This window comes from Xenopus tropicalis, chromosome 3 (genome assembly GCF_000004195.4).
Source record: "Xenopus tropicalis strain Nigerian chromosome 3, UCB_Xtro_10.0, whole genome shotgun sequence".
Lineage (NCBI taxonomy): Eukaryota > Metazoa > Chordata > Amphibia > Anura > Pipidae > Xenopus > Xenopus tropicalis.
In genome coordinates this window covers 43,457,963-43,485,874 of record NC_030679.2, presented here as the reverse complement: position 1 = coordinate 43,485,874, position 27,912 = coordinate 43,457,963, and the positions used below count along the sequence as shown (strand labels likewise).

Genomic DNA, 27,912 nt, shown 5'->3' with positions numbered 1-27,912 from the left:
AGTCACGCGCTTTCCGGGAACCCGTCAGGAAGGAAATAAACAAAACAAACCAGAAAGCATGGAGTCTGTGCAGGGTTATGGCCGTCAGCAGCAGGGAGGGTGAGAAACCCCCAGGGGCAAGAAAAAGGCACACGGACTGCGACCTCTAGCAACAACGGAAGTATTAATTCTCTGCTGCCAGGTAAGGGGAGGTGTCATGTGAGGGGTACCAGGGAAGGGGGTGTGCCAGGTAAGAAGGGTGAGTGGAAGGGGGTGTGCCAAGTATTACAAGAGGGGCAAGGGAAAGTAGATCCCCAGGTCAGAGGGGTAAGTAGCGGTGCCAGCCAAGTATGTATGATGGATAGAAGGGGGCGTGAGAAGGGACGAGAAGGATGAAAGCAATGGGGTGTGTGCCACATAAGAGGGCAAAGTGAATGGGCGTGCAAGGTAAGAATATAGGAAGGGTGTTTTAGTTTATGTTCCAAGCAGAAATAGTGAGTGTAAGGGGTGTTAAGTAGGCAATTGTTAAGGCGGATATGGTGATGGCAGGGGTGACATATAGGGGTGGGGTAAGTATGAGCAGTGTGGGGGGTAATGGAAGTGACAGGAGGGTACATAGAGTGACACTGAGGCTAAATGGTACGGCGAATCTAATAGGGGGGCGCTGAGATGTATGCCCGGGAATAGAGGGGTGACTGGAAGGAGGGTGTGGCGGATTGTAGGGATGAATGGAAGGGGCGTGGGGCAGATAGGAGGGTTGAGAGGAAGGGCATTGAGGGAGTCTATGGGAATTTGCTGTGCCAGTTACGAATGATATTTAACTGCAGTGAAACGGAGCAGGGGAAAGATACAGATGGCATCTGCTCATCATTGGAGCGATGGTGGCACTGCAAGAGCCTTGTGCCAATAGAAAAACACATTACGTTTTACAGCAGGAATTACCCTTTACACTTCCCTGTACTTCTCTGAGTCTGATGACTTGTAAACCTAATCTGGCCACTGGGGCTTGTTTTTCAGGCCGTCTTCTCTGTAAGGGATCCATAATGTCATGGGGAATATCAGCGATCAAGCGTTCACCATATGCGAATGACTAGTGTATCCAATGCAGGGAGTGACACTTGCCTGGGGGAAAGCTTTCTAGGGGGGCGTGGTGGTCATGGGAAATAAACATCTAAGCGTGCTGCCCCACTGCTTCTCTTGTTTGGCTTTCACTGTGCAGATTGAGTGCATCGATTTGCTGAGATCCTCTGTTTTTGTCCCGAGTCGCTTAAACGGGCATCGTAAATGTCGGGCAGTGACAAGCAAGCATACAAGTAACACTGTGGCTAGTACATCTGCCTATATTTGCTTACCCAGGATATTCAGCCAACAATGATATAGGAGAGAGAAACTTCTAGATTGATCTGGAAAGCTGCCATTGCCCATGATAAGCGTGTGTGTGTATGTATGTATGTATGTATGTATGGGGGGGGGGGGGGTGTATGTAAACACCGGCAGATCTGCAGCTGGGACACGTGGAACTGACATGATGTTACATTCCATGAAAGGAATGTGGAGCTTGGCTTGCTGGTGGGATGTATGTGATGCTGCCTGGCACCGTTACTGACCACAGTTTATGTTTCTTTGTATTAGAGGATTAATGTGTTTATATAAAAAAAAGAGCAGAATATAACACGGGCAGCTAATACATTGCTGATTATGTATGAGATGGCAAGCGGTGTATATATGAATGACTCATTAGAAAGATAATTATTTTATTTGGATAAATTAATACTTTGTATCACTATTGTAAATTGTATTACTTTCAGTTTGAAAATGAGACCGACCCTCACAAGATTATTTGCCAATCTGCTATGATTCGGTTTGCTTGTTATTAGATTAAAAAATGTTTAATAGGAGGAGGATTTGATTAGTCGCATGATTATATTTTGCACCCCCATAGAGGGGCAATAACATTGAAGGGAATGAGAGTTCAACTGGTGGACTGGTCTGGCATCGTTGTGTCGTGCCAGTGTTATGGTATGCTGCGACTCTTACCCCACCCACCATGTGCCCATACCCAATCAGACTGCTGCCAGACCGATCAAATCACTATACACATAATCAGTGTGGCTGTAAACCACTGTATTCAGTTGCTATAGTAAGCAATTCACATTCAATTCAAGGGGCCCATAATCTCCCATACAGTGCGTTTAGTTTGTGATCTAGTGGGACCAATTATGCCGCATTCTGTAAACTATTTACAACTGGACTGCATTTTGTGGACTAGCCCGGGACTTGCAGGTTAATGGCTGCATACTGTACTAATAGGCAGTTGGTGGGAATGCGTTCAGCCTGACCACGTGACTTGGGAAACTAGCTCTGCATCCTCCTGTATCTGCATGGAACTCAATCTGTTCTTTCCTTAGACCTTTTGGCAACATTGTTGTGTTTACAAACCAAGGTGCAGACTTGCTTGTGCTTTGCAACTTTGTATCTTTCTTTTCCTTCTCTTTTGGTGAAAGTATAACCTGCGGAAGCACGATTTGCTTATACTTTGCTTTATTGTCCATGCATATCTTGCGATTATTACCCATCTGGGTCCCTACATATCAATTTTTATCTGCTGAGGATGATGCCAAGTGCAGTGTTGATCAGTTGCTAAATATTACCCTATAGGCAATTTTTTTTTTATTTTACAGCCTCTCCTAGTTCAGGGATTTCAATTTTGTGGCCCATAAAACGCCGACTTGCCACTAGCCTGTGATTTCTGGGAATGATGGATACTGTGGTTCAACGTTTTAGTGTACCAACCCCTGTAGCCCCACCAAAATAAAAGCTGCATCACCACTCTTCCCCGTATTAAAGCAGCTTCAGCGCCCGCTATTTTATTGCCTTTCAGAAGCAACGCATTGGATGTGTCCCCCCTCACACCTAACCGAGAGCTTGTTTACAGTAGGCAAGGGGGTGTGTCCCTGGGTAGAGGGATCTCCTGTACTGTGCATGACTAGGGGGTGTGCGCACATAAGGGAGGGGACTGCTTATGGTTTACATAAGCGCCTTTATCTCCTTTTACTCGAGATCAATGTTTTTCCAGCTGGGACTTTCCATTGTTCATGTGGCAGGATACATTAGTAGACACCCATATGACTCTCTGGGAGTTGTAGCTTAGCAAGAACGGAAAAGGCAGCGCGACTGGACAATGTCTGTAGTGCAGGGAAAGTACATTCATCGATAATGCTAAAGGGAAGGCAGGTGCGACTGATCATCGTTTTCTCTCTCACCCCCATTCCGGGCTCTGAATGGCAGCCTGGGGAATGTTTACACGTTTGCTCACGGCAGCTTTGCTGGGTGAAGGCGGGAGCGCCTTGTTGAGTGGCATCTCCTTCACCAATTGGAAGGAGGCTTGCTGCTTAGCCGGCCAATAGGTGATCGCGATGCGCGGTTGGCAGGGTTTCTGTGCATGCGGGGAGGCCATGTTGACTCGGGCCGTACAGCAGTGAGGGGTCAGGTGTTTGCTTACAGAATAGCGTAGTTTGTTCACTTCCTGTGGTTAAAAGCTGTATGAAAATGAACCAAGTTGAAAATTGATAGTATTCTATCAATGACACGTTGCCTCATTGAGAGTAATGTGTGTTTTTGAGAGCTATCATTCTTTAAGAGCTATCATATTGTATGGGGTTTCTAGCTTCTTGCAGGAATACTGTGACAACATTGACAATATATTTTTTTTAGTGCAGACCACAAAATAACTTCAGCTAAATTTGATATCTGGTTGTTGGGTCACTTACCAAACCATAAAATGAAATTGATGGTGATGGTTTAATTTTAATATTATTTGTAATTTTTCCTTTTACCATTCAAACCCTCTTCTATTGATGTTCTGTTCTGATTTTCAATTCATCTGGTTGATAGGATTCTAGACATAGCAACCAGATATCTGTTAAAAGTCCAGTCCTGTCAGTGAAGATCAAAAAATGAAAATATTTCAGAAACCACAAAGAATACAACATTAGCCGCAATTGCAAACTGCCCTAGATAATGCTGTCTGTATAATACTAAAAGTTTATTTTAAGGTCAGCTACCTCTTTTAAACTGTATTTTCATAGGTATCAAGCTTATGGCCCTTCCAACGTTAAAACATAATTCCTGTTTTAACTTGCAAAGGCAAATAATTCAACCTTGTAATTCAGTGCTTTATAAATACATGTTAATAATAATAATAACACCAAATCACCTTCAGTTTTGTTCTGTTAGTATTGTTAGAATTTTTACACATGTTGCTAAGTACCTTGCAGTGATTAAGGTTCTGTCTCATAGAATAAGACTTACTTACTTATTATTTATGTGACAGTATCTTTTTATTATTTTTTATAACATGGCCCTTAATGAAGTTTGAGAAATAATTTGCCTACAACTTGTAAAAGGTTTTACAGCACTGTCTTAAATAGCACAGGAGGTAAACTGCTCAACGCTTTCAAATATGTCAGGGATTTGTAGCTACAGTTTAAATGGAGATATTAGTATATTTTGCACTAAAAAAGTATTGCTTAGCAAGTATACAGGTAAGTATATTCCCCTTGTAAGCAAGGAAAGGCATTGCAAAGCAAAACCTTTATGGCCGATTAAAAGTGTTATATCAAGGTTGGTTAGCTGAGACAGCAGAAACTTTCATCAGGTACAGGGAAGCAAATATTCAAAAAAAAGCTATCAGGCAAGCTAAAATAGAGATGGAAAGGGGTATTGCAGCTAGGAGTAAAAGGAATCCAAAATTATTATGTAAATAGTAAAAAAAATAAAGCTAGAAGGGGTGGGACCCTTATTATCACAAGGGGGTCAGTTGTTGATGTGAACAGGGAAAAAGCAGAACGTTTGAACTGTTATTTTCCATCTGTCTGCACAACTGAGCCAGCTAATCAAGGCTTCCCTTTTTAAAAGACCAAATTCTTGTAATATAACTACTGTTGCATGGGTCACTCAGGAGGAAATTCAAAAGAGACTTGAACATGTAATCGTAAACAAAGGTCCAGGGCCAGATGGTAATCATCCCAGGTATTAAACGAGCTTAAGGTGGCCATACACGTGGCGATCCGACGATGTTTCGTACGACCATCGGTCGCACGAAACATCGTAAGATCCGCCACACACCATTCAGGGCTGAATCGGCAGGTAAGGAGGTAGAAACAATAGGATTTCTACCTCCTTCTGCCGATTCAGCTCTGAAGGGAGATTTTGATCAGGCGCCTTCTATGGCGCCCGATCAAACTTTTCCAACTGGTCCGATCGGCGAGTCGGCCGATATCAGCAGCTTCCTGCGATATCGGTCGACTCGCCGACATACCATACACGCACCGAATATCGTACGAAACGAGGTTTCGTACGATATTATCGGTGCGTGTATGGCCACCTTTAGAGTATGGTGATTTAAAATGTATTCAAGAATCCTATTCCTTATTACCCCATCCAAAAGCTTTCTTATCACTGATGTCAGACTAACAGGCCTATAGTTTTCAGGCTGAGAACAGGATCCCTTTTTGAATAATGGCACCACATTAGCAATTTGCCAATCTCTCTGCACCATGCCAGACCTCAATGAATCCTGAAAAATTAAGTGAAGAGGTTTGGCGATCACAGGGCTAAAGGTGGCCATACACGCACCGATATTATCGTACGAAACCTCGTTTCCTACGATAATCGGTGCGTGTATGGCATGTCGGCGAGTCGACCGATATCGCAGGAAGCTGCCGATATCGGACGACTCGCCGATCGGACAAGTTTGAAAATTTTGATCAGGCGCCATAGAAGGCGCCTGACCAAAATTCTCCCTTCAGAGCTGAATCGGCAGAAGGAGGTTGAAATCCTATTGTTTCTACCTCCTTACCTGCCGATTCAGCCCTGAATGGTGTGTGGCACATCTGACGATGTTTCGTGCGACCGATGGTCGCACAAAACATCGTCAGATCGCCACGTGTATGGCCACCTTAAGTTTGTGCCAGCATGGGTTTGCAAGGGTTGAACTTGATGAACTCTGGTCTTTTTTTCGACCCTATGTAACTATGTAATATATGGTTCCATTGTGAAAACAAATCTAATGCTAGGCAGATACATATAGCATCTTTCCAAGTAACATCAGCCTAAGGTTATTCTAGTTTCTATTTACCAGTAGTGAAATTAATCTGCTATTGTAATGCTTACCATTGCATGAAGTAACATAAATAAATTATCTTGGAGTGGTACCCACAAATGCATGTTGGTACATGTGGGATACATGAAATGGGGGAAATGCTCTTGGAAAAGTAGTTTCTACAAATATAGATCTCATAAATACGGGATACCAACACAGAGCTCAGAATTACTTTTGAGACAAATTGAAAAAATTGATGCCCTGTTTAACAACCCTTTGGTTCATGGTGTCTCAATTAGTTGCAGATCACACAAACATATGTTGAATTTCGGTCTTAAACTAGGATAGCATATCTTTTAAGGTAACAGCACACAGGGTGATTCTGAGGGGCACATTTATCAAATTCGTATTTTTTCTAATTTATAGAACTGTGTGTATTTTCTGTGATTTTTTTCATTAATTTTTTCATACTCTGTGACAAATTTTACGCAACAAAATCGTATTTGTTGCAACGAGTACGAAAGTTTCCGATTCATTAAAGCTTCGTTATTGTGACTTTCCTTGGGCCAGGTTGGAGCTGCAGAGTGCCATTGAGTCCTATGGGAGGCTTTCCTTAGGCCAGGTTGGAGCTGCAGAGTGCCATTGAGCCCTATGGGAGACTTTCCTTGGGCCAGGTTGGAGCTGCAGAGTGCCATTGAGCCATATGGGAGACTTTCATTGGGCCAGGTTGGAGCTGCAGAGTGCCATTGAGCCCTATGGGAGACTTTCCTTGGGCCAGGTTGGAGCTGCAGAGTGCCATTGAGCCCTATGGGAGACTTTGCTTGGGCCAGGTTGGAGCTGCAGAGTGCCATTGAGCCATATGGGAGACTTTCCTTGGGCCAGGTTGGAGCTGCAGAGTGCCATTGAGCCATATGGGAGACTTTCCTTGGGCCGGGTTGGAGCTGCAGAGTGCCATTGAGCCCTATGGGAGACTTTCCTTGGGCCAGGTTGGAGCTGCAGAGTGCCATTGAGCCCTATGGGAGACTTTCCTTGGGCCAGGTTGGAGCTGCAGAGTGCCATTGAGCCCTATGGGAGACTTTCCTTGGGCCAGGTTGGAGTTGCAGAGTGCCATTGAGTCCTATGGGAGGCTTCAAAAACATGCACAGAAGGATCAGAGTCAGAAAGGTTTTCCTGCTGTTTACGATTGTTCGGATACAAAAATTTTGTGACTTTCGGAACGTCATTACGATATTATCGTGACTATTATGATTTTTTCGTAAGCATTTTCGTGGCATTTCCAATCACCAGAAATGATCATATTTAATCTGAATTTTACCCATTTCGAGATTCAAACTTGTACTTTGATGAATGTGCCCCTAAGGGGCTGATTTACTTACCCACGAACGGGTCGAATGGAGTCCGATTGCGTTTTTTTCGTAATGATCGGTACTTTGCGATTTTTTCGTATGTTTTGCGGATTCTTTACGAATTTTTCGGATCCAATACGATTTTTGCGTAAAAACGCGAGTTTTCCTATCCATTACGAAAGTTGCGTAAAAAGTTGCGCATTTTGCGTAGCGTTAAAACTTACGCGAAAAGTTGCGCATTTTTCGCGTAAGTTTTAACGCTACGCAAAATGCGCAACTTTTTACGCAACTTTCGTAATGGATACGAAAAACTCGCGTTTTTACGCAAAAATCGTATTGGATCCGAAAAATTCGTACAGAATCCGAAAAAATCGCAAAACATACGAAAAAGTCGCAAAATATTCGTTTTCAAGTCGGAACTTTTCCAATTCGGGTCGGATTCGTGGGTTAGTAAATCAGCCCCTAAGTGTTTTGTGCTCAAAGCCCTTTGTAGCTCTGTGTGTGGGGGTGCCCAGCACTCCTAGGTGCACATTTACTAATCCACAAATCCAAATCCGAATGGGAAAAATTCGGATTGGAAATGAACATTTTGCAACTTTTTCGTATTTTTTGTGATTTTTTTCATCGCCGTTACGACTTTTTCGTAAATTGTCGCAACTTTTTCGTAGCCATTACGACTTGCGCGAATTGTCACGACTTTTTCGTATTGAGCGCTCGTAAACGGCGGGCAAAACTTTCAGACTTTGCATGATTTTGGAAGCCTCCCATAGGACTCAATGGCACTCTGCAGCTCCAACCTGGCCCAAGGAAAGTCACGATACTGAAGCTTGAATGAATCCGAAACTTTCGTACTCGGCGCGACGGCTACAAAAAAGTCATAACGCTATGAAAAAGTCGCAACAATTTACGAAAAAGTCGTAACGGCTACGAAAAAGTCGTGACAATTTACGAAAAAATCGCAAAATACCAATCATTACGAAAAAAACGAATTTGGACGCTTTTCGGGCGTTCGTTGATTAGTAAATGTGCCCCCTAGTCTTCTGCCATTTAATTTCAGTGTGAATTGCCTACAAGTGCCTGGTGCAGTCAAGAAACTTAAAAACTTGCTTAAAAAATTGCTTATTAGGTTTTTGAGAAATAACTTCCACTTACACCAAACATTAGTCCAGTAGTTTAAGTATTTTTAAGTATTTGTTTTTTTGATTTTCATATTATCGATGGATTCAATTAATCAGGGTTTTCAAAACTTTCACATTTTATTATACCCGTTAACACTGGCATCTCCGTGCAATGTTGTTTCTTAACTTCTGCTAGATGATTTACCACTGAGCCACTCCACTACAGTTAGATTTAGCTTACTATCTGGTGATTGGTATTGATGTAGAATAAAATTGATTTGAATATTTTTTTTTTTTACTGATCTTTCAACTCCGGCCCTGTTTTGTTCTCCACTCTGGCATCCAAATTCCAATACTAGATATAATCAAATACAAGAAAGCCACATTAAGCAATCTGTCTCAGAATGTGATTTAATGTGCTCTTTTCCTGTAAGGAGTTACAAAAAAAACAAGGGTCTAATTTATCAAATATCGAAGTGGTGAATATATATGACATATTAAATGTTAACCCTCTTTATAAATTGTATAAATTGTCAATTTAAAATAGCTTTACTTATTTATAAAGCACCCTATCACCAAATAAAGTATAAACATTTCAAACTTTACATTTTTTTTTCTCTATCATTCAGGTGCTGCCTATGAAATTCCCATTGCATGAAGAGAGTGTAACTCCATTTCCCCCCTAACTGGGGAATAGCAGCACTCCGCTGCATGTATAGTTCTTTTGTCATTGATAGCACGGAAAAGCTGCAAAAGAGGTCTGTGGGACAGCAGAGAAAGTATTTAGGATTAAGTCCTGAAAATCTGGGCTTTGAGATGCCTCAGGTAAGTTAAGTATTATATAGTTATATATATACACACACATATTTACACACACACACACATATATATATATAGTATTTTCAGTTGGCCAGCTGTAGGGAGCTGCCTGATTAGGCTGCAGATGAGCAGCCAATAAAAGGGCTGTGTGATTACACAGGGTAAGAGAGTTGAAGTTGGTTCTTGACTCAGTGAGCTGGGGGTGCCTCCTGCCACTGCAAGAAGCAGAGGGAGTCATGACCAGACAGATGAGTTCTGAGAGGAGTCAGCAAGGCTTAATGTGAAGCCTGAGTGTTCCAGAGTGTGGAAGTAACCCTGGAAGGAGAGAGCCCTGAAGGAGGGACATATCACAACCCTGAACTGTTTATGTTTCTGTTGGGAAGAATTGGCCCTAAATAAACCTGTGTTTCGCATGAAGATGTGGTGTCCCTGCCTCTATGCTCCAGGTCCTCTGCATGCCTTCCTACCATTGCTAATACCATATATATATATATATATATATATATATATATATATATATATATATATATATATACACATGTATAGTATTATGTGTTTTCAGGGAAGGTTTGCTGTTTCAGATTACTACTTGATATTATTTATATTATTTTGCCTTTCCCATAGCAACTTCACTGGAGCAAATCTCTCCAGTGATGGCAAATTAAATTTGACTTTTGAAGGAGTTTGCTGTTAAGGCCACGGCTAAATATGCAACTTTAAAGCATTAAAACTTAAAGTATTTAAATGTAAATTGTAATTTACAAATTGCAGACGGCTTGTGCACAATTTATTAATAACACTGTACCATCCAATAATGATGGTTTACACTCACAGGACTTGCAGGGACCCACTCAAAGTGTTGCCTTCCAATAAAAATGAGTAGCAGGAACTCAGTCCCACATGTGTGCACTGATATTATTTAATAATATTGTCCTCCCCAAATGAACTCAACAGTTTATATTTTTGGACTTCTAATTAGCTAACTACCACATCCAGGATTCAGTTTCGATTTGTATAAATCATATACATGTTTGCAAGATTCAGTGACTGATTAAACATAAGTTAAAGTTTAAGTTTCATGTGGGAATCCTGCAGGATTAAATGAATAATGTCTACATTTTTAATAAATCATCCCCTGCAGCTCTTTAAAGCTCAGTGGAGTACAGGAAGATCCCTTATCCAGAAAACCCCAGGTGCCAAATGTATTTGTTCTTATTATCCCGTGCACATATTGCACAGTGCTGTACAATAAATGAGTATACAGGTATGGGATCTATTATCCAGAATGTTTGGGACCTGGTGTTTCTAGGAGACTGAACATATACAGAACATACAGATTGCATACAAAAACCAGTAACAGTAGAAGAAATTAAGAGGGCATTGATAAATAGAGCTTACAATCTAAATAGTAGATCTACTACATTGGTAGAATGGAGCATGGCTAATGCAGATTCTAAATATCTTTTTAATTAATTAAATGCCACATTCTGTTAATGCCTTTAAGAAGGGCTTGGATAATTTCTTGAACAAGTATAATATCCAAGGCTATTATGATACTAAAATCTACAATTAGTATTGATGTTGGTTTATATAGTTTATGTTTGTGAGTGCATAAATGGGTCAGTGTAGGTTTGTGTGTGCAAAGGGTTCACTTGGCGGGGGTGAACTTGATAGACTTTGGTCTTTTTTCAACCCAACTTAACTATATATATCAGATACTTGCCTGCTAGCACTGTAGATTTCGTTTTCAGTTTCATCTTTGATATTCCTTAATGCTTGTTGTCTGGTAACACGTAATATGCCAAGATCAAAGACAACTGCAGGGAAAGTGTTGCAGCAGATATCTTCCCCAACTAGTAAGTATGGGTGGGATTTTTGTCTGGCCTAGTAACTTCTAGTTACTGGACTGACAAATACCTAAAGATACCAAATCCCTTCATGTCACCATGAAGCTAATGAACCAGCCTTTCTTGCAATAAGAAATTTTCTGCACCATCATAAAGGGAAAGATGTTAACATTATCAGAACCAGACTGGTTATCATTTTCTATATTTCACTTCTGTTTTTGCTGTTTATGTATCATACAGCCCAGTGTCAGTGGAATGGATCCTCCTTTTGGGGATGCCTTTCGGAGCCCCACATTTCCTGAGCAAACATTAATGAGCACAGACCTCCTAGCAAACAGCTCAGATCCAATGTTTATGTATGAACTGGTAAGTAAGTCTGCAGATATACACAGAATTTTTAAAATCTAATTTTTAACTTGTTCAGAAGGCTAGGGGGGGTCATCTACTATTGTTTTTCATAACAAAGCATTGAAATTGTATAAAAATTCCTAGCAATTCTCTGGCTCAGTTAATATTGCAACAGTTGCAACAGTCTAAGGCTAGGTATAGCTAGGGCTCCTTTTGATCAGTTTTGGGCTCAAAATGTGCAGATTTTTTTTTTTTTTGCTACTTTCAAACTTTATTTTAAGGCTCAGCATTTGTTTAGGGTAACATCACCATGCACATCAAAACTCTACATGGATTGTAAGAACTATACAGGACAGCAAATAAACACTTACTCTAAATCTCACTCTAATTATAATCGTATATGTAAACCAAAAATCAAATTTACATCTGTTTTTGTACTACTATATTTAGTAGGAAAATATAAAGTGATTGTAATACATAGTGCTTTAGTATTATGTACCAAAATGGCAGCTTGTACAGAATGCAAGGTTTTAGTTTTAAAAGATAAACGTTAACTTAACTCCATTTAGAACACTGTACTCCTCTTTTCCAGTGATTTTTATTCTAAGGCTTCAGTGCTAGTATACAATGTAAATATTCTCCATCCATTCTTCATGTTTTGATGTAATATACTGGACACTTAAATGTCTTGATGCTGTTCAGTACTATCTTTGCTTCCTTTTAGGATCAAGAATTAGGCTATCAACAGAGCCCAACTGAAAACTTCCTAATGCTAGAAGATGGCAAAGATTTTGAAAACTTAGAGTCATTTACAGATGTCCTTGAAAGCAGTCCACCTGTGACTTCAAATTGGGAGCAGTGGGATACCTACTGTGAGGACCTGACCAAATACACAAAGCTCACGAGCTGTGATATTTGGGGAACTAAAGAGGTGGATTATCTAGGTCTTGATGATTTCTCCAGTCCATATCAGGATGAGGAGGTGATCAGCAAAACGCCCACGCTTGCTCAGCTTAATAGTGAAGACTCCCAGTCAGTCGCTGATTCCCTTTACTATACAGACAGCTTCCTAGGCACTAAGACTTCATATGTACCAGGAAAGAAAGTGACAGCAGTAAGAGTAACTGCCCCAGTGTGCTCATCAAAGACTTCACATACTGAGGTGCCATTAGCTGACTGCTCTCAAAAGGCTACCAAGTCTGTTGCAAGCATCCAGATGGCAGTAAAAACAAATGTTTCATGTGAAGAAAAAATTAACCTCCATGGGGGGTGTAAGGACTATGTGAAAAAGGCCAAGGTAAAAATCAGTTCGGTACTTCCTTGTCGGCCAACAACCACTATGGTTGCCGCTGATGCTGCAAAGGAGAACACATGTTTTTGTGGTGCCTTGGCAAAGAAGCAGGAAAAGGCGATAGGGGAGCCACCCATAGGCCGTAAAAACTATGGAATCCTGCCTTTCAAGGAAACTCAAAAACTTTTTTGTCCAGCACCTGCGCTTATAACAATTGGTCCTGGAGATGGAAATACTTCTGCTGGAGCTTCTGTCTCTGATCCTTCACAAAAGAAAGAAGAGCACAACTATTCACTTTTTGTATCAGAAGGCCTAACAGAACCTACAGTAAAGAGCGAGATCTCTCAGCAGCAGGAGGAAGAAGAAGAGGAGGAAGCTGAATTAGATGAAGAAGATCATGATGAGGGATTTGGTAGTGAGCATGAGCTATCTGAGAATGAGGAAGAAGAAGAGGAGGAGGAGGAGGAAGAGGAGGAGGAGGAGGAGGAAGACTATGAAGATGATAAAGATGATATCAGTGATACTTTTTCTGAACCAGGTATTTAATTTAGCTGAAACTATTTGCTTGTTAAGTATTTTGTGATAATTTCATATAATTCCTAATATTTTATAAAGAGAGAAATAACGGGCTCTAGATTTTAGATTAATATAATAACACCTAGTTATATGAAAATATATCATCTGAGGGCTACTGTGTGCAGTATACATAATAACAAATGTAAATGAAGTAAGAACAATGCCACCTTTTTCTATACTCATGGTTTCACACATAACTATGCACCAAAATTAAAAAAAAAAGGAAACGTACAAGTTGGCTTAGGATCATATATAAGTTTTTATTCCAGAAATAATTTTTTAAAAGAAAAAATATCTTTAAAATATTTGTTGTATTAAATAGGAAGATTATAAATTGTATATATATGTATTATATATAGAAGGTCTTTGAGCTATGCACATGCATTTAGGACATATGGCAAATAGAAAAAGAGGGTATCCAGACTATAGTGTATAATGTTTAACCCTTTAAGTGCCAGCGGAATTTGATATTTTGGTTCCCCTCAGTGCCAGACGTTTTGTAAACATTCTGTGCTCTTTCAATTTAGGGGCTTTTACTGGGGGAAGGGTTAAGTTTAGGTAGGCAAACTATATATTGTTTTTTTCAAAACCTGAGCTTTCCAAATCTGCCTGAGTTTTTGTGTATTTCCACTTCTGGAACAATATTTAGAGCTTGAAATAAAAAAAAAAAGGAAAAAATGCTATTTTTAATGATATAGGGATTTATACCGGAAACATATTTTATTTTATTGACAAAAATTCAACTGATTTGGAAAGCCACATGTCTCCCGAACGTGCCAATACCTGATATGTATAGTTTTATGGAGATTTCTGACTTCTATAGATCAAAAACTCCCAGCAGTAAATTACTAAATTTTCAAAGCGTTACAGCAGAATACGGCATACTTTACATTCCAAAGCCAAAAATCCTGGAACATTAGGTTTACCCAAGTAAACCAAATATTTTTGAAAAGTACACATTCTGACGAATCCAAACTGGGTAACTATGTCTTCCAATCCTAAGTACCAAACAGCAATGCTTTACTGAATTTAACAGTATCTATAAAAAAAATTATGAAAATTCTAAAAAATCGCCTCAAATCTTCCACTTTCACACATTTCCCACATAACATTAGGTACCAAGAAAATACATCTTAAGTATGAAAGGCAAGGGTCCACTGAACAGTTTGATGCCCATTGTGATAGGATCACCAATGTATCTGGAATTTAGAGACCCCATAAGGAACTTAGTACATACAAATTGCCCCGGAGATCTCTTTAGCTACTGAAAATTCAACACGCTGACTGCATTTTCTGTGGGGTAAAAACACAAAAAAATACACTGACCCACCAAAACCATATATTTTTGTAAAGTACACATTCGGGTTAATTCAGAATTTGTACCCATGTCTTTCTACTCCAAACTAGAGAGTCGCAATGCTTTCCCAAATTTGCCGGTTTTGCTGAAATACCTGAAAATCACATCAAATCTTCCACTTTCAAGCACCTTATCTCCCAGATAACATTAGGTACCAAGAAAACACATCCTAAATATGAAAGCCAGGGGTCCACTGAACAGTTTGTAGCCCATTGTGCATAGGATCACCGATGTATCTGGCATTTAGAGACCCCATAAGGAAGTTAGTGCATAGAACTTGCCTCAGAGATCTCTTTAGCTTCTGAAAATTCAACACGTTTACTGCATTTTCTGCAGTAGGTAAAAACACAAAAAAATACATTGACCCCCCAAAACCATATATTTTTGGAAAGTACACATTCAGGCAAATTCAAAATGGGCACCCATGTCTTTCTACTCCAAACTACAGAGTGGCAATGCTTTCCCAAAATTGCCGGTTTTGATGAAATACCTGAAAATCGCATCAAACCTTCCAATTTCAAGCACCTTATCTCCCACATAACATTAGGTACCAAGAAAACACATCCTAAATATGAAAGCCAGGGGTCCACTGAACAGTTTGATGCCCATTGTGCATAGGATCAACGATGTATCTGGCATTTAGAGACCCCAAAAGGAAGTTAGTGCATACAAAGTGTATATGCTGCAATATAAGCTACCGACATGTGCATTATGTGCCATAAGACCCCCTAACAGTACGGAGACCCTATAAAACTATACATTTTCCGAAAGTACATATTCTGAAAAAACAAAAATGGGTAAATACATCTTTCTACTGCAAACTACCAAACTACAAAGCTATGCTAAACAGAAGGGTTTTTATGACATTTCTGAAAATTGTCACGAAACTTGCATTTTACCCCATTATGTACCCCCACATTTTGTACCATATCAACATAAAACATTCTAAATATGAACGCCAGGGGTCTACTGAACAGTTTGATGCCCTATATGCATAGATTTATCAAACTATGTGGGGTACAGAGGATGCCAAATTGAAATACAGCAGACAAATTGTCCATGTGCAAATAACATGTACAAGTAAAAAAGAACAGTGTGAAATGCAATAAAATTGATAAAAATAAAAAAAAATCACTAAAATATATATATTTTTTTTGCCTAATAATATCTGTGGTCACAATAACTATTTGAGTATTTTGGCTTGGGCAAATAAGTTTAACAGACAAAGTCAAGCAAACAACAATTATGCATAACTGAAAATGCAATAAAATGGCTAAAAATGCAATAAAATACCCAAAAATGCACCAAAATCACAGAAAATGTAGTAGAAACACCAAAATAATACACAAAAGGTATTGCACAGTGCAGTTAGCGAATACGCTATCTGCAATGGCAATAAAATATTTTTTTCAGGCAAGAATAAAAACGATGCGATAAAAATTACAAAATTACGTAAGTGTGTAAGTGTGTGTGTACACTAGGTAAAATGTGTTTTGTGTGCGTGTGTGTGTGCAAGTAAGTGTGGGTGCTGTAAGTGTTGTGAATGTGTGAAACCCTCAACCCCCCCAAAAATGTATGTGTGTGTGTAAAGTGTAAGTAAAAGTGTGTATTAGTATAAAAGACCGAACCTGGAAGTGCAGCAGAACGTAGAATCTATGTCCTGTGGCACTTATATGTATGTATGTATGTATGTATGTATATCTTTATTTATAAAGCGCTACTTATGTACGCAGCACTGTACAGTAGAATACATTAATATAAACAGGGGTATTCGGTACTTAGGTACTTTTATACACAGGACGTAAATTCTACGTCCTGTGGCACTTAAAGGGTTAAGGGGCCTTACACATCGGTGTTTATTCTTGCATTTTCATGTGCAGTCTTTTATATGGGTTCCACTGCATGGTAACAAGTTACCAGATCCCACTGATGGAATGTCTCTTCATCTTGTGTCTCATGTGTTCAGTGGACCCGTCGTTAAAAGCACAATAGAGCAAAATGAGCTGTGTTAGATCAAGTGTTCTCGTGTGGTAGAACCTACAGAAAAAAAACCACTGCACTCGTATAAAACTATGAAACTAACATCTTTTGGGTATCCAGGTGTACTTAGGTATCTTAAAGCAGACTATACCAGCTTTATGAGCTTTTATGTTGGTTTTGTTGGATAGCAGATGATCTGTCATGCTTGAACTTTTCATCTGGCAAATGACAGCCTAAATGAATGGAACAGTGGTAAGCATATTATATAAGTGTATTGCCACTCTTATGGCCATCTCTTTGACTTGCAGACACTAAAGAGGATTGTCCAGTGTATGGCCATCTAAAGGGATTGGATGACCATAGACACACAGAGTTGCAAATATGATTTATTTCCAGACATTGTTGCTTTTGATTACTTTGTTTTAAATTTGTTTATTATCCTGGTTTTAAAGTGTAAATAAAGCAGTCTCCTCTTCCGAACAAAGAATAGTGTGAGTCTGTGTCTTGTTATGTAGTGCTGGTGTGTGAGTTTGTGTATACAGCACTTCCATATTAAAGGAACAGTAACACCAAAAAATTAAAGAGTTTTAAAGTAAATGAAATATAATGTACTGTTACCCTGCACTGGTAAAAGTTGTGTGTTTGCTACAGCAGTGCTGTCCAACTTCTGCGGTGCCGAGGGCCGGAATTTCTCTCACATACATGGTGGAGGGCCACTAATGGAAGCCAGTTTTGGCCATTCCCCCATTTTAAACCACACCCACTTCAAACCACACCCATTTTATCACAATGGTCGCTGATATCAACCATCATTCATATGTTAAAGAATTATATTATGTCATATTAAGATACACCCTTAAATCCATATGCCTCCTCCTCCCCTGTGGATAGAACAGCAACCCCCAGCATATAATTACACATCTTAGGGACCATTTAATGGCCATTTCCAACTGCTAACAAACTCCCAGAACAAACCCCTGCCAGGTTCACCTCCCACAGGCAGCATAGGGTAGACAGAGTATAGCACACACAGGCAGCATAGGACAGGCAGAGTTTTGCCTGTGTGTGCCTATGCTGCCTGTGTGTGCTATACTCTGCCTGTAATATGCTTCCTGTGGGTGCCATACCCTCCCTGCCCTATGCTACCTATGTGACATACTCTGCCTACCCTATGCTGCCTATACACAGGCAGCATAGGCCAGGCAGTATATACAATGTCTGAGGTGTGAAGAGGTGAACAATTGGGGTGATTACAGCCTGAGCCTGAGGTGTGAACACTGCAGGGGGTGAACAATACAGAGATTAAAAGGTGTGAACAGTACAGGGGATTACATATTTAAACAATACAGAGGGATTGCATCCTGAATCTGAGGTGAGAACCATGCAGGGGGCCAGTTAATCTCAGTACTGATGCCATTTAAGGCTAACATAATGTTAAGCCATCAAAGCAGCCAGACAGGTGGGGGGCCACACCGAGGGGGGTCGAGGGCCGCATGCGGCCCGCGGGCCGCCAGTTGGACAGCACTGTGCTACAGAAACCCTACTATAGTTTATATATAATAAGCTTCTGTGTAGCCCCAGGGGCAGCCATTCAAGCTGGAAAAAAAGTAGAAAAGGCACAGGTTACATAGCAGATAACTGATAAGCTCTGTAGAATACAATAGTGTTTTATCTGTTATCTGCTAAGTGCCTGTGCCTTTTCTCCTTTGAATGGCTGCCCCCATGGCTACATAGCTGCATTCTTTATATAAACCATAGTAGTGTTTCTGAGGCAAAACACCAGTTGTACCAGTGCAGGGCAGTAGTACATTATATTGAAATTTCTTTCATACACTTGAATTTTTTGGTGTTACTGTTCCTTTAAGAGTCTCACAGCCTAATCTTCAAAGAAGATAATTAGTGTATTGAATTTGCAACTGTATTTCAACAGCCCCTTTATGTAAAATATATTATTAGATTTTTCCTTTATGTTTAAAGTTGCAGTGAGACTGTGACCACAAAATTGATTTAGAAAGAAACAAGAGGCCCTCTGTACTTGCCCATTATATATATCGAACATTTAAAGGAACAGTAACACTAAAAAATAAAAATGTTTTAAAATAATTAAAATATAATGTACCGTTGCCCTGCACTGGTAAAAATTGCGTGTTTGCTTCAGAAAGACTACTGTAGTTAATAGAAATAGCTGCTGTGAGGCCATGGGGGCAGCCATTTAAATAGAAAAAAGGAGAAAAGGCACAGGTTACATAAGAAGATAACAGATAAACTGTGTAGAATACAATGGGAATCTGCTACTTATCTGTTATCTGCTTAGTAACCTGTGCCTTTTCTCCTTTTTTCAATTTAAATGGCTGCCCCCATGGCTACACCGCAGGGTATTTATATAAACTGCAGTAGTGTTTAGGAAGAAAACACACAACTTTTACCAGTGCAGAGCAATAGTATATAATATATTAATTATTTTTATACACTTTCATTTTTTGGTGTTACTGTTCCTTTAAGACATTCTGTGCATTATGCTACTAAATAATCCCTCCTTTATAAACAAACCAGAGATTGTTTGTTTATATATTGTAAGATATTCAAGCTGGCCAACTGTGTCAAATTATCCCTGGTCTGGTGGTACACTCACTTTTATCTGATTCGTTGAGAATTCCACTGCTTCATTATACATGCCCTTTTATTGGCCACCACTGGGACCTGACAATAGCAGTTATATATTAATGGTTATTTAGAACACTTAATAAAAGGTGTTTCCCCCTAATGTGTCAGAGGATTCAACGCACAGGTTATCATGCCAAATCCTGCTTATTAAATTAGGCAAAACTTGTTAATATCTATACAGCATTAAGAAAATATTTGTTATGCAGTTGCTATTATATCAACTGACTGGTGTTTCCATAATGAATAGTGTATAAATGCCACAAATTATTATTCATCACATTTATTTTGTAAGTTGTCATGAAACCCAAGGTAAAGATATTGTTTTAAATTTAGGATATGAAAATGATTCAGTAGAAGATCTAAAGGGAATCACAGCCATTTCATCACGAAAGAGAGGAAAGCGGAGATACTTTTGGGAATATAGTGAGCAACTGCTACCATCGCAGCAGGAAGGAACATTGAGACCCTCAGAATGGAACAGAGATACTCTTCCAAGCAATATGTATCAGAAGAACGGACTGCACCATGGTATTGATTGTTGACAACATCCGTTAAATATTTGGAAGATAATAATTATATTGTAGACCAGAGATATATATTTTTTGGTTCAAAAGGTAAAAGTTTTTGGTCAGGAGCCTCACCCTCATTGGCACAAATATATAGAAACAACAGTAACCACAACAATTAATTAGACAGCAAATACTGAGTTCATCCCAAAATTCCACCCTATTTGATTCATTGAACTCCTCAATGTATCTAGGTATCTAAGTATGTAAGGATCTAAAGCAATTAGGCATTCTCCTTAAGTTTTGGGCCCCACCACCACTGATCTAGGCCTAACATTTTGGGAACCACTGTTGTAGACTGTGGTGAGAAAGTTTGTAATTAGTCAGTGCTTTTTTATTAAATAATTACTTGTGTGCAAACTGTTCTCGTGTACAGGTATGGGATCTATTATCCTAAATGTTTGGATCTCGTAATTCGGATCATCATATTTTAAGGCTAATACTTTACAGGGAGTTTGGTCGATCACAATAAATCTATTCTACCACAGGCGACTAATCTCCTACTGCTGCAGGCAACTATTGTCAATAAAATGCCTCAGTAACTTTCCTTCTCCTTTACATCCAATAAGATTGTTTTTCCACCAATATAAATTCATGCAGCTTAGATACCTTCATTACAAAGTACTGTTTTATTATTACAGAGAAAAACAGAATCATTAAAAAAATAAGATATTTTTAGATAATGGGTTTACAGATATGGGTTTATGTATCTCATATTCCCCTTTACTCTAATTCTAACAAAATGATAAGCCAGAGGGAGATCTCAAAGCTCCAGCATCCTGCATATGCTTATTCCTTTTATTAAATGTTCTGTTCTAGTGATGAAATGCTGGTTGTGTGACCTAGTTCAAGTTCTAGTCCAGCAATCACCAATGTCAAAGTACATCACATAAATAATGGACAGTAAGGTATTGGTGCTGCAAATAAACGGCACTTAAAATGTATGAATACTCATATATTCTGTGAACAGGCAAGTACACTGTGAAGAAGTCTCGCAGGACAGATGTGGAGGACCTAACTCCAAACCCAAGAAAGCTTCTGCAGATTGGTGGAGAGCTGCGCAAACTGAACAAGGTGATCAGTGACCTAACACCTGTATCAGAACTTCCTCTTACTGCTAGGCCACGGTCCCGCAAAGAGAAGAATAAGCTTGCTTCCAGGTAAAACAGGAACAAATGTAAATAATTATGGTTGCGTGTTTAGGGTGAAAGTCTGAATCTGTATATACCTCTATTTTCTTTTGCAAATATGTATGAAAAAGTAAATGTTGCTAGCTAAATGACATACAAGAGCAAAAGACTTAGGGAAGCAACACAAATATTTGCATATTCTAAATAACATAATTTACAGGAGGTTGCTATTGTGTGTTACTTATTGTGTTTTGTTAAATGATATGGGCAAAAACAATTGGGGTTGAAAAAGATCAAAGCTGCCATACCTCTGATTTTACTGATTTTAAGGACAGTGACACATGGCACATTTGTCTTGGCTGCAGAACTCCAGAAAATATCTCTGCTAAAACACTGCTAAAATGCTAAATACAAAAGCATCTTTGAATGATTATGCAATTTGAGTTTTTTAGCAGAGGTAATTCTCAGTATCCGTATGGCATTTTGTAGCCATGACAAACGAAAGGAATGGGGATTAGTGTTACTCCCATCAGTTCAACCATTGCTTTCGTCTGGCTATTTTTTTGGCCGTCCTGCTCCACTATGGCCTAAACCTCACAACATCATCTTTACAGAAACCAGGAGAAATGGGCTGTATTTGCATAAGATTCCCTTTTTATGGACCTGTATTTCCCATCTTTTCTATATATCCTGTTTATGGAATGGAGAAATAAAGTTATATTTTATTTTTATATTATACTTAATAACCATGAATATCCTGTAAATTATATCCTTGTAAACGGTGCTTAGTGTTACATGACTCGATGAAGCTTGTGTATTAAAATAATGTACACCCTACTGTAAAATATGAGAATAGTAGAAGTTACCTCAAAGTTACATGACCTGTATAAAAGCACTTGGCCTTCAGCCCTGTGCTTTATATGGTCATGAAACTTCTTAGTGACTTCTCTTTGTATTTTACTAAAGGGGGATATTAACATTTTTAAATATAATCTTTTATTTTGGAATATGCATATATCAAGTGAGAACTGTGGGTTAGGCTAATGTCACATGGAGCAGATTCTTGGGCTGTGGATAGGCCAAGAATCAGCCCCTACGCTTCAAAATTCTGATTGTTGTCCCTGCACCAAGAGGCATTGTGTTGGCCTGGGTGCAGGCACACTAAGCAGAATTTGTTGCTAATCGGCATACGCAAGCAGTTTCACGCCCAATTCCTCCTGAACCTGGCCTGACGTAATGGCTTTGGGTGCAGGCACAACAACCACAGGCTGAGAATCCACCCCATGTGTCATTAGTCTGAAAACAGCTTAAAGAAACAGGGAAGAACTTTGACCGTAAAAGGCTGGTTTGGGGGGTTTGCTAGTTCCTGAATTGGAGACCTACTTGGAGTTGCTGGAATTCTTGACTCAAATGAGCTACAACTGTATTCTTCATCACCCTGCCATACCCTCTGCCAAGCAACTTATATGAAGGAAATCTGCAAATGATAATCTTATCCCCATGGAGCTGATTTGGGATGAATTCTGTTGAAGGTCAAGGCTACGCAGCCAACTAGTGTAGATCATTTGTGTGCATTTTTATTATTATATGATTAAGCCCTTCCCTCTCCAACACGGTCACAAAACATATGAAACTACAAGTGTTCTTTTATGAATAACCTGCATGAATTTAAAATAACTTTCATTTAATACATGTAAACTGAACCAACTAAAATCTGCAGCCTCTGTAATCTTTTTGCAGATTACATATTTTATTATATTTGAAAATAAATCCTCTGCATCTAGATACATTTTTCAATGTAAAGCAAGGCTCACATAAAATCCAGTTATCATGTTTTGAATCTATTAGATAGTGAGGTGCAGTACAAGAGGTGTGTACAGTTGGTGGATGTGGTTGGCTAAGGAGCCACGTAGCGACCTGGTTGATGATAAGCTTAATAATAATTCAATTGCATGAAGTTAGTTGGTTTTTCAGTACTCTGCTGGGAAAAAAGTGATATATCTTTCCACTTATTTCTTGTTAACACAGAGCATGTCGGCTTAAGAAGAAGGCTCAGTATGAAGCAAACAAAGTAAAATTGTGGGGCCTAAATACTGAGTATGGTAAGTGTTCTAATTCCTTTGTTCAATTGTAGGTGAGAGCAGTAGAGAAATATCCCATTTTAATTTTTTCTGTTGAAATTTTTATGCTCTTCTGATTAGTGCTGGTTAATAGTACAAGTATGGGACCTGTTATGCAGAATACTCTGGACCTGGGTGTTTTCAGGATAAGGGATCTTTTCATAATTTGGATCTTCATACCTTAAGTTGCTAAAAAATCATTTAAACATTAATTCAATAGGATTATTTAGCCTCCGAAAAGGATAACTTGTATCTTAGTTGAGTTTAAGTGCAAGATATTGTCTTATTATTAAAGAGGAAATAAAATCATTTTTAAAATTTTGAATTATTTGATTAAAATGGAGTCTATATGGGAGATGGCCTTTACATAATTCGGAGCTTTTTGGAAAATGGGCTTCCACGTAATGAATCAAATGCCTGTAATGGCTATTTTTTAATTGCTAATAAATAGGGATGCACCGAATCCCTGATTCGGTTTGGGATTCGTGCCGAATCCAGTCTTTTTTTGATGGATTCGATTTCGGCCGAATCCACGGTCCTGGCTGAATCTAATCACAATTAGCATAAATTAGCATATGCTAATTAGCATTCGAAAAGGGTTACATTTTAGGTGGAAAAAATCTTGATGCAAATTTTGAACCTTCCCAATCCTAATTAGTATATGCTAATTCGGATTTGGTTCGGGATTCGGCCGAATCCGTCAGGGTGGGTTCGGGAGTTCGGCCGAACCCAAAAAAGTGGGTTCGGTGCATCCCTACTAATAAACAGAAGTCAAAGGTCATTTACACACATAGGATGTAAACCTTTATTATACAAACTAGCTCTGTGGTTTCTAGGAAATATTTTATTTGCAGTAGCTCAACTGTTAGATATAATCTATAGATGTATATAAGATATTACTCAAAATCCCTAGGTAGTGTATAAACTCTACCACCACCAAGAGAAATATACTTATTCTAGTTTTTCCTTTTCAGATAACTTGCTGTTTGTGATCAATTCAATAAAACAAGAAATCATGAACCGGATCCAGATTCCATGTGAAGAATGGTCAGCTAGCATGGGGCAGAAACTAGATGCCATGATTAAAGATACAATAGGTACAGGTTTTGTGCTGCTGCTTTCACCCTTTCCTATAAGATTGTTGTTTTTACTTTCCAATCTCGCTTTAGTAAAATAGACTGATTTTAATGAGGTGATATGATTTATTTCATTTTAAGTTTTATACTAAAAATTATTGTTTTACAAGCAGGGATACTAGTTTTGCGGTTTATGTAAGATTTGGTTTTGGCCAAATTCTTCGGACTAAATCATAACCATATTTTTACACGTGACTACTGCTTTGGACAGCTAATTATAATATATGTATGTTGTTGTATAACTGAAAAAAAATGACTTGTGTGCCGTTATAAGTAAGTAGAGCAGATTTTGTGAAATTTCAACTGCTTCACTTATGCTTTTATAAATTACATTTTAACGTTTCTCACTTTTCTTTTTATTTCAGGTTCACCAGTAGCTGGACAGACCTCTGAGTTTGTAAACCAGGTTTTGGAGAAAACCTCAGATGGTGATGCAACTGGTGGCCTTGTGGGATTACGTATACCAACTTCAAAGGTGTGATAGCCTCTCTGTACAGCCACTACTGATGTGTTGTTCTCCCATGTTCTGCACTCTCCAGTGTAAATTTCATATTTTGCATGTCATTCTGCCTGTATATTTTTTTATTTTATGGAACCAGATTCTTAGAACACCTTCAAAAGTAAAAATATATGTGGAGAGAACCCAATGCACGAGACATTGCTTCATCACAGAAATAGTTGTTTTGTTAGTTGCTCTACTTTTTTGTCATAAGTTCTATATATATATATATATATATATATATATATATATTGAAGTTAAAATTAAGTTTGTTTTAGGCTAAGCAACTACAATTTCTTATAACTTCATAAAGTTTTGAGTTAATGCCAAAATTAGGCAGTGTGTACCCTGAGAACAAAAAGAGTAACACAAAGTCAGTGAATTTCTGCAGAATTTTAAGACATAAACACTCTTTTGTGCTCAGAGTATAGTGTGTGTGTTTATATATACATTGTATGTATACACATATGCACTTTTAACACGTGAAACTTTGTATAAAATCTTTGTGCCTTGTAATTTGCAGAGTAAGAAGACACTTCTGAAGCTTAAGGCCATCTAGGCTGTTTTGTATGCTTTAAAGTGAATTAAAAAAAAAACCCCATAAAACTTGTACTAACCTTAGTATGTAGATACTTATGACATAGTACATAATATGGGGTTAAACTCAAATGTCAATACTTATCGTGACTTCCCTTTTCCCTGAATGTACATAGGAATATGTTGAAAATGTAAATATGTGCCACAGAGTCTGTGAACTGTATAGAAACAAACAGGAAGACAAAGACAAAAATGATTTAAAAAAAAAAAAAAAAAAATAGAAAAGAGAAAAAAAAAAAACCTACTCAAATGGTGGCTCTTGAACTTAAACCATAAGACTTCTTCTTCTATCTTTCTTTTTTTTTTCCTTGGTACCTTAACCGTAACAGACAGAAACAAAAAATTGCACATTACTTTGATTGTTGTTATAATTTTTTATTTTGTACCAAAGACAAACACGTTAAGGTGGCAGACTGCCAGTCAAAGTAAAGTTTTGCACAGCTTCTAAGATACTGTAACGAATGTAAACAATTTAAAACATATATATCTATATATATATATTAAAGAAAACTTTGAGGTCAGCGGAATCCCATTGAGGAATGCCGAACTGTGAATATTATCTTTTCTTAAGTAGTGGTCCAATTTATAGGCTTATATATAAATAAATATGGAGGGTGCAGTCACAGTCTTGTATCTACAGCTGAGAAATATTTGTTTTTCCTTTGTAGATAAACAAAGGCTTTAATACCTTTGTGATATGTGTATAAATATATATATATATAATTTTTTTTTTAATATATATTGATTTTCAGATGTTTGGAGAGTAGGTAGAGCTGCTACATTTCACTGAAATAGTTAAACTAAAACTTCCAGAATCTGATTTATTCCTTGGCCCTTTGGCACCCTGTGAATTATAAAAATATATATATAAATATATCTATATTTTTGCTATTGTAATGTGCACATGGATATATATAGAGAGAGTTCTATAAAATTCCAGTACTTTGCCAATTTTTATTTCCTTGATCATTCAAAGCATGACATAATTTAAAAAAGAATAGTTACAATACAAAAAAAAAAACAGGAAAAAATAAAAACAAAAAAATATATAGATTTTATATTTTTGTACCAGTTCTGCAAGAATTGCTTCTTCAGATGTTAGTGACTTGATTTTACTTTATGTTTTTGATAGAGGTGAATTTGTTTTATCCTGCATTTAGTAATTCTGTTTATTAAATCTGAATCTAAATCGGAAAATTTGAGAGTTGAAAATGAAAATACCTTTACTCACTTACCTTAAACTCCTGTTAACTTAAAAGTGTTTTCAACCAGGTAATTTTACCACTTTATTTCTATTTTGATCTAAGTTATATTTTGATTTAGTTTCATAATAGTTAATAGTTTCATAATAGTAAAAAAAATACTGCCATTGATATTGATCAATACATCCCAGGTATGGGATCCTTTATTCAGTGTCCTGGTAGCCAAATGTTTTGGTAGTTGGGTGCAATTTCACTCCAAACCCAGGAAAATATGGCAATCTTGCTTTCACTTGTCCTTGCTTCCTCCACCTCTTTGTCCCATTCAATTCAGATCTGACTGATGGAAAAGGGATTCTGTATTTATAATACATAACTTTTTTTGTTGCCTTTTATCTTTTAAAGTGGACTATATAAAAGCATCATAAGGCATTTCACTAAATGTCATGCCAAAAAAAAGATTGCTCCCTTACCAGTGCCTTACCATTTTAAGAATGGGATGAATCTGCTGATTAAATCCTTACTAAGGATGCTGTGGATATTTCTTAGATACAAACATTTCAGCTATATAACGTACATCCATATACAGGATACAGTACAACTGAGTAGATGTAAGATGTAAAGAATTGTGTTGCCTATGTTTCCTTCATCCTAGATTTGTAATAATCCACATTGCCTAAGACACCTTGGTCTCTAATGTCATATTCACAATGAAAATATGTCCTGTTACTATGACTCCACGATCTATGTTATAAAAACACAATTTGGTAACTCCCAGTGGCTTTCCGATACCTGAGATTACAGGTGGAACACTGGGAGGTTTAAGTTCTATATCAGTTGTAAGGTATGATCCCTGCTCTGAGAAGTCTCATATGTATACCTGGCTGATCATTACTGTCTGAAATAATTCAGTATACTTTATTATTGGCTTGGCTTTGTAGTGCACAAAACACTTTTCCTAGATGCAGGATAAAATAATTTGCTGTCTATGCTGTAGTGGTGCTGAATAGGGTACAGAATTAAATTGCCTTTTTGTATGTGTCCTTGCTATTAATCTCTTTAAAGCAGAGTGGCAAGATACTTAGCCACATGTTTATTCAGTGTTATGTCTCAAAAGGAAAAAAAATTAAAAAAAAAAAAAATGTCTAATGGCCGTATGACGTAGTAATACGTTTGGTCCTTTAGTTGTCCTGACTTTGCTGATTGTCTGTTCCCCATGGCCAGATGCAGAGAGAAA

The 27,912-nt window shown here is 38.2% G+C and overlaps 1 protein-coding gene across 3 annotated transcripts; it reads left to right on the top strand.

Moving 5' to 3' along the window:
• On the top strand, positions 1 to 27,792 carry crebrf (CREB3 regulatory factor). Of its 3 annotated transcripts, none has more exons than XM_002936709.5 (9): positions 3 to 181; positions 9,176 to 9,371; positions 11,453 to 11,578; positions 12,285 to 13,389; positions 19,762 to 19,956; positions 20,965 to 21,154; positions 23,153 to 23,226; positions 24,219 to 24,341; positions 24,746 to 27,792. In XM_002936709.5, the coding sequence occupies exons 2-9, from the start codon at positions 9,258 to 9,260 to the stop codon at positions 24,859 to 24,861; spliced, it is 2,043 nt and encodes a 680-aa protein (XP_002936755.1). In that variant the 5' UTR covers positions 3 to 181; positions 9,176 to 9,257; the 3' UTR covers positions 24,862 to 27,792. The 3 variants fall into 3 exon arrangements, with proteins under 3 accessions (XP_012815257.1, XP_002936755.1, XP_012815254.1); XM_012959800.3 differs by lacking the exon at positions 3 to 181 and adding an exon at positions 2,979 to 3,213; XM_012959803.3 differs by lacking the exons at positions 19,762 to 19,956; positions 20,965 to 21,154; positions 23,153 to 23,226; positions 24,219 to 24,341; positions 24,746 to 27,792 and having other exon boundaries at positions 1 to 181; positions 12,285 to 13,397.
• The last annotated feature ends 120 nt before the right edge of the window (positions 27,793 to 27,912 follow it).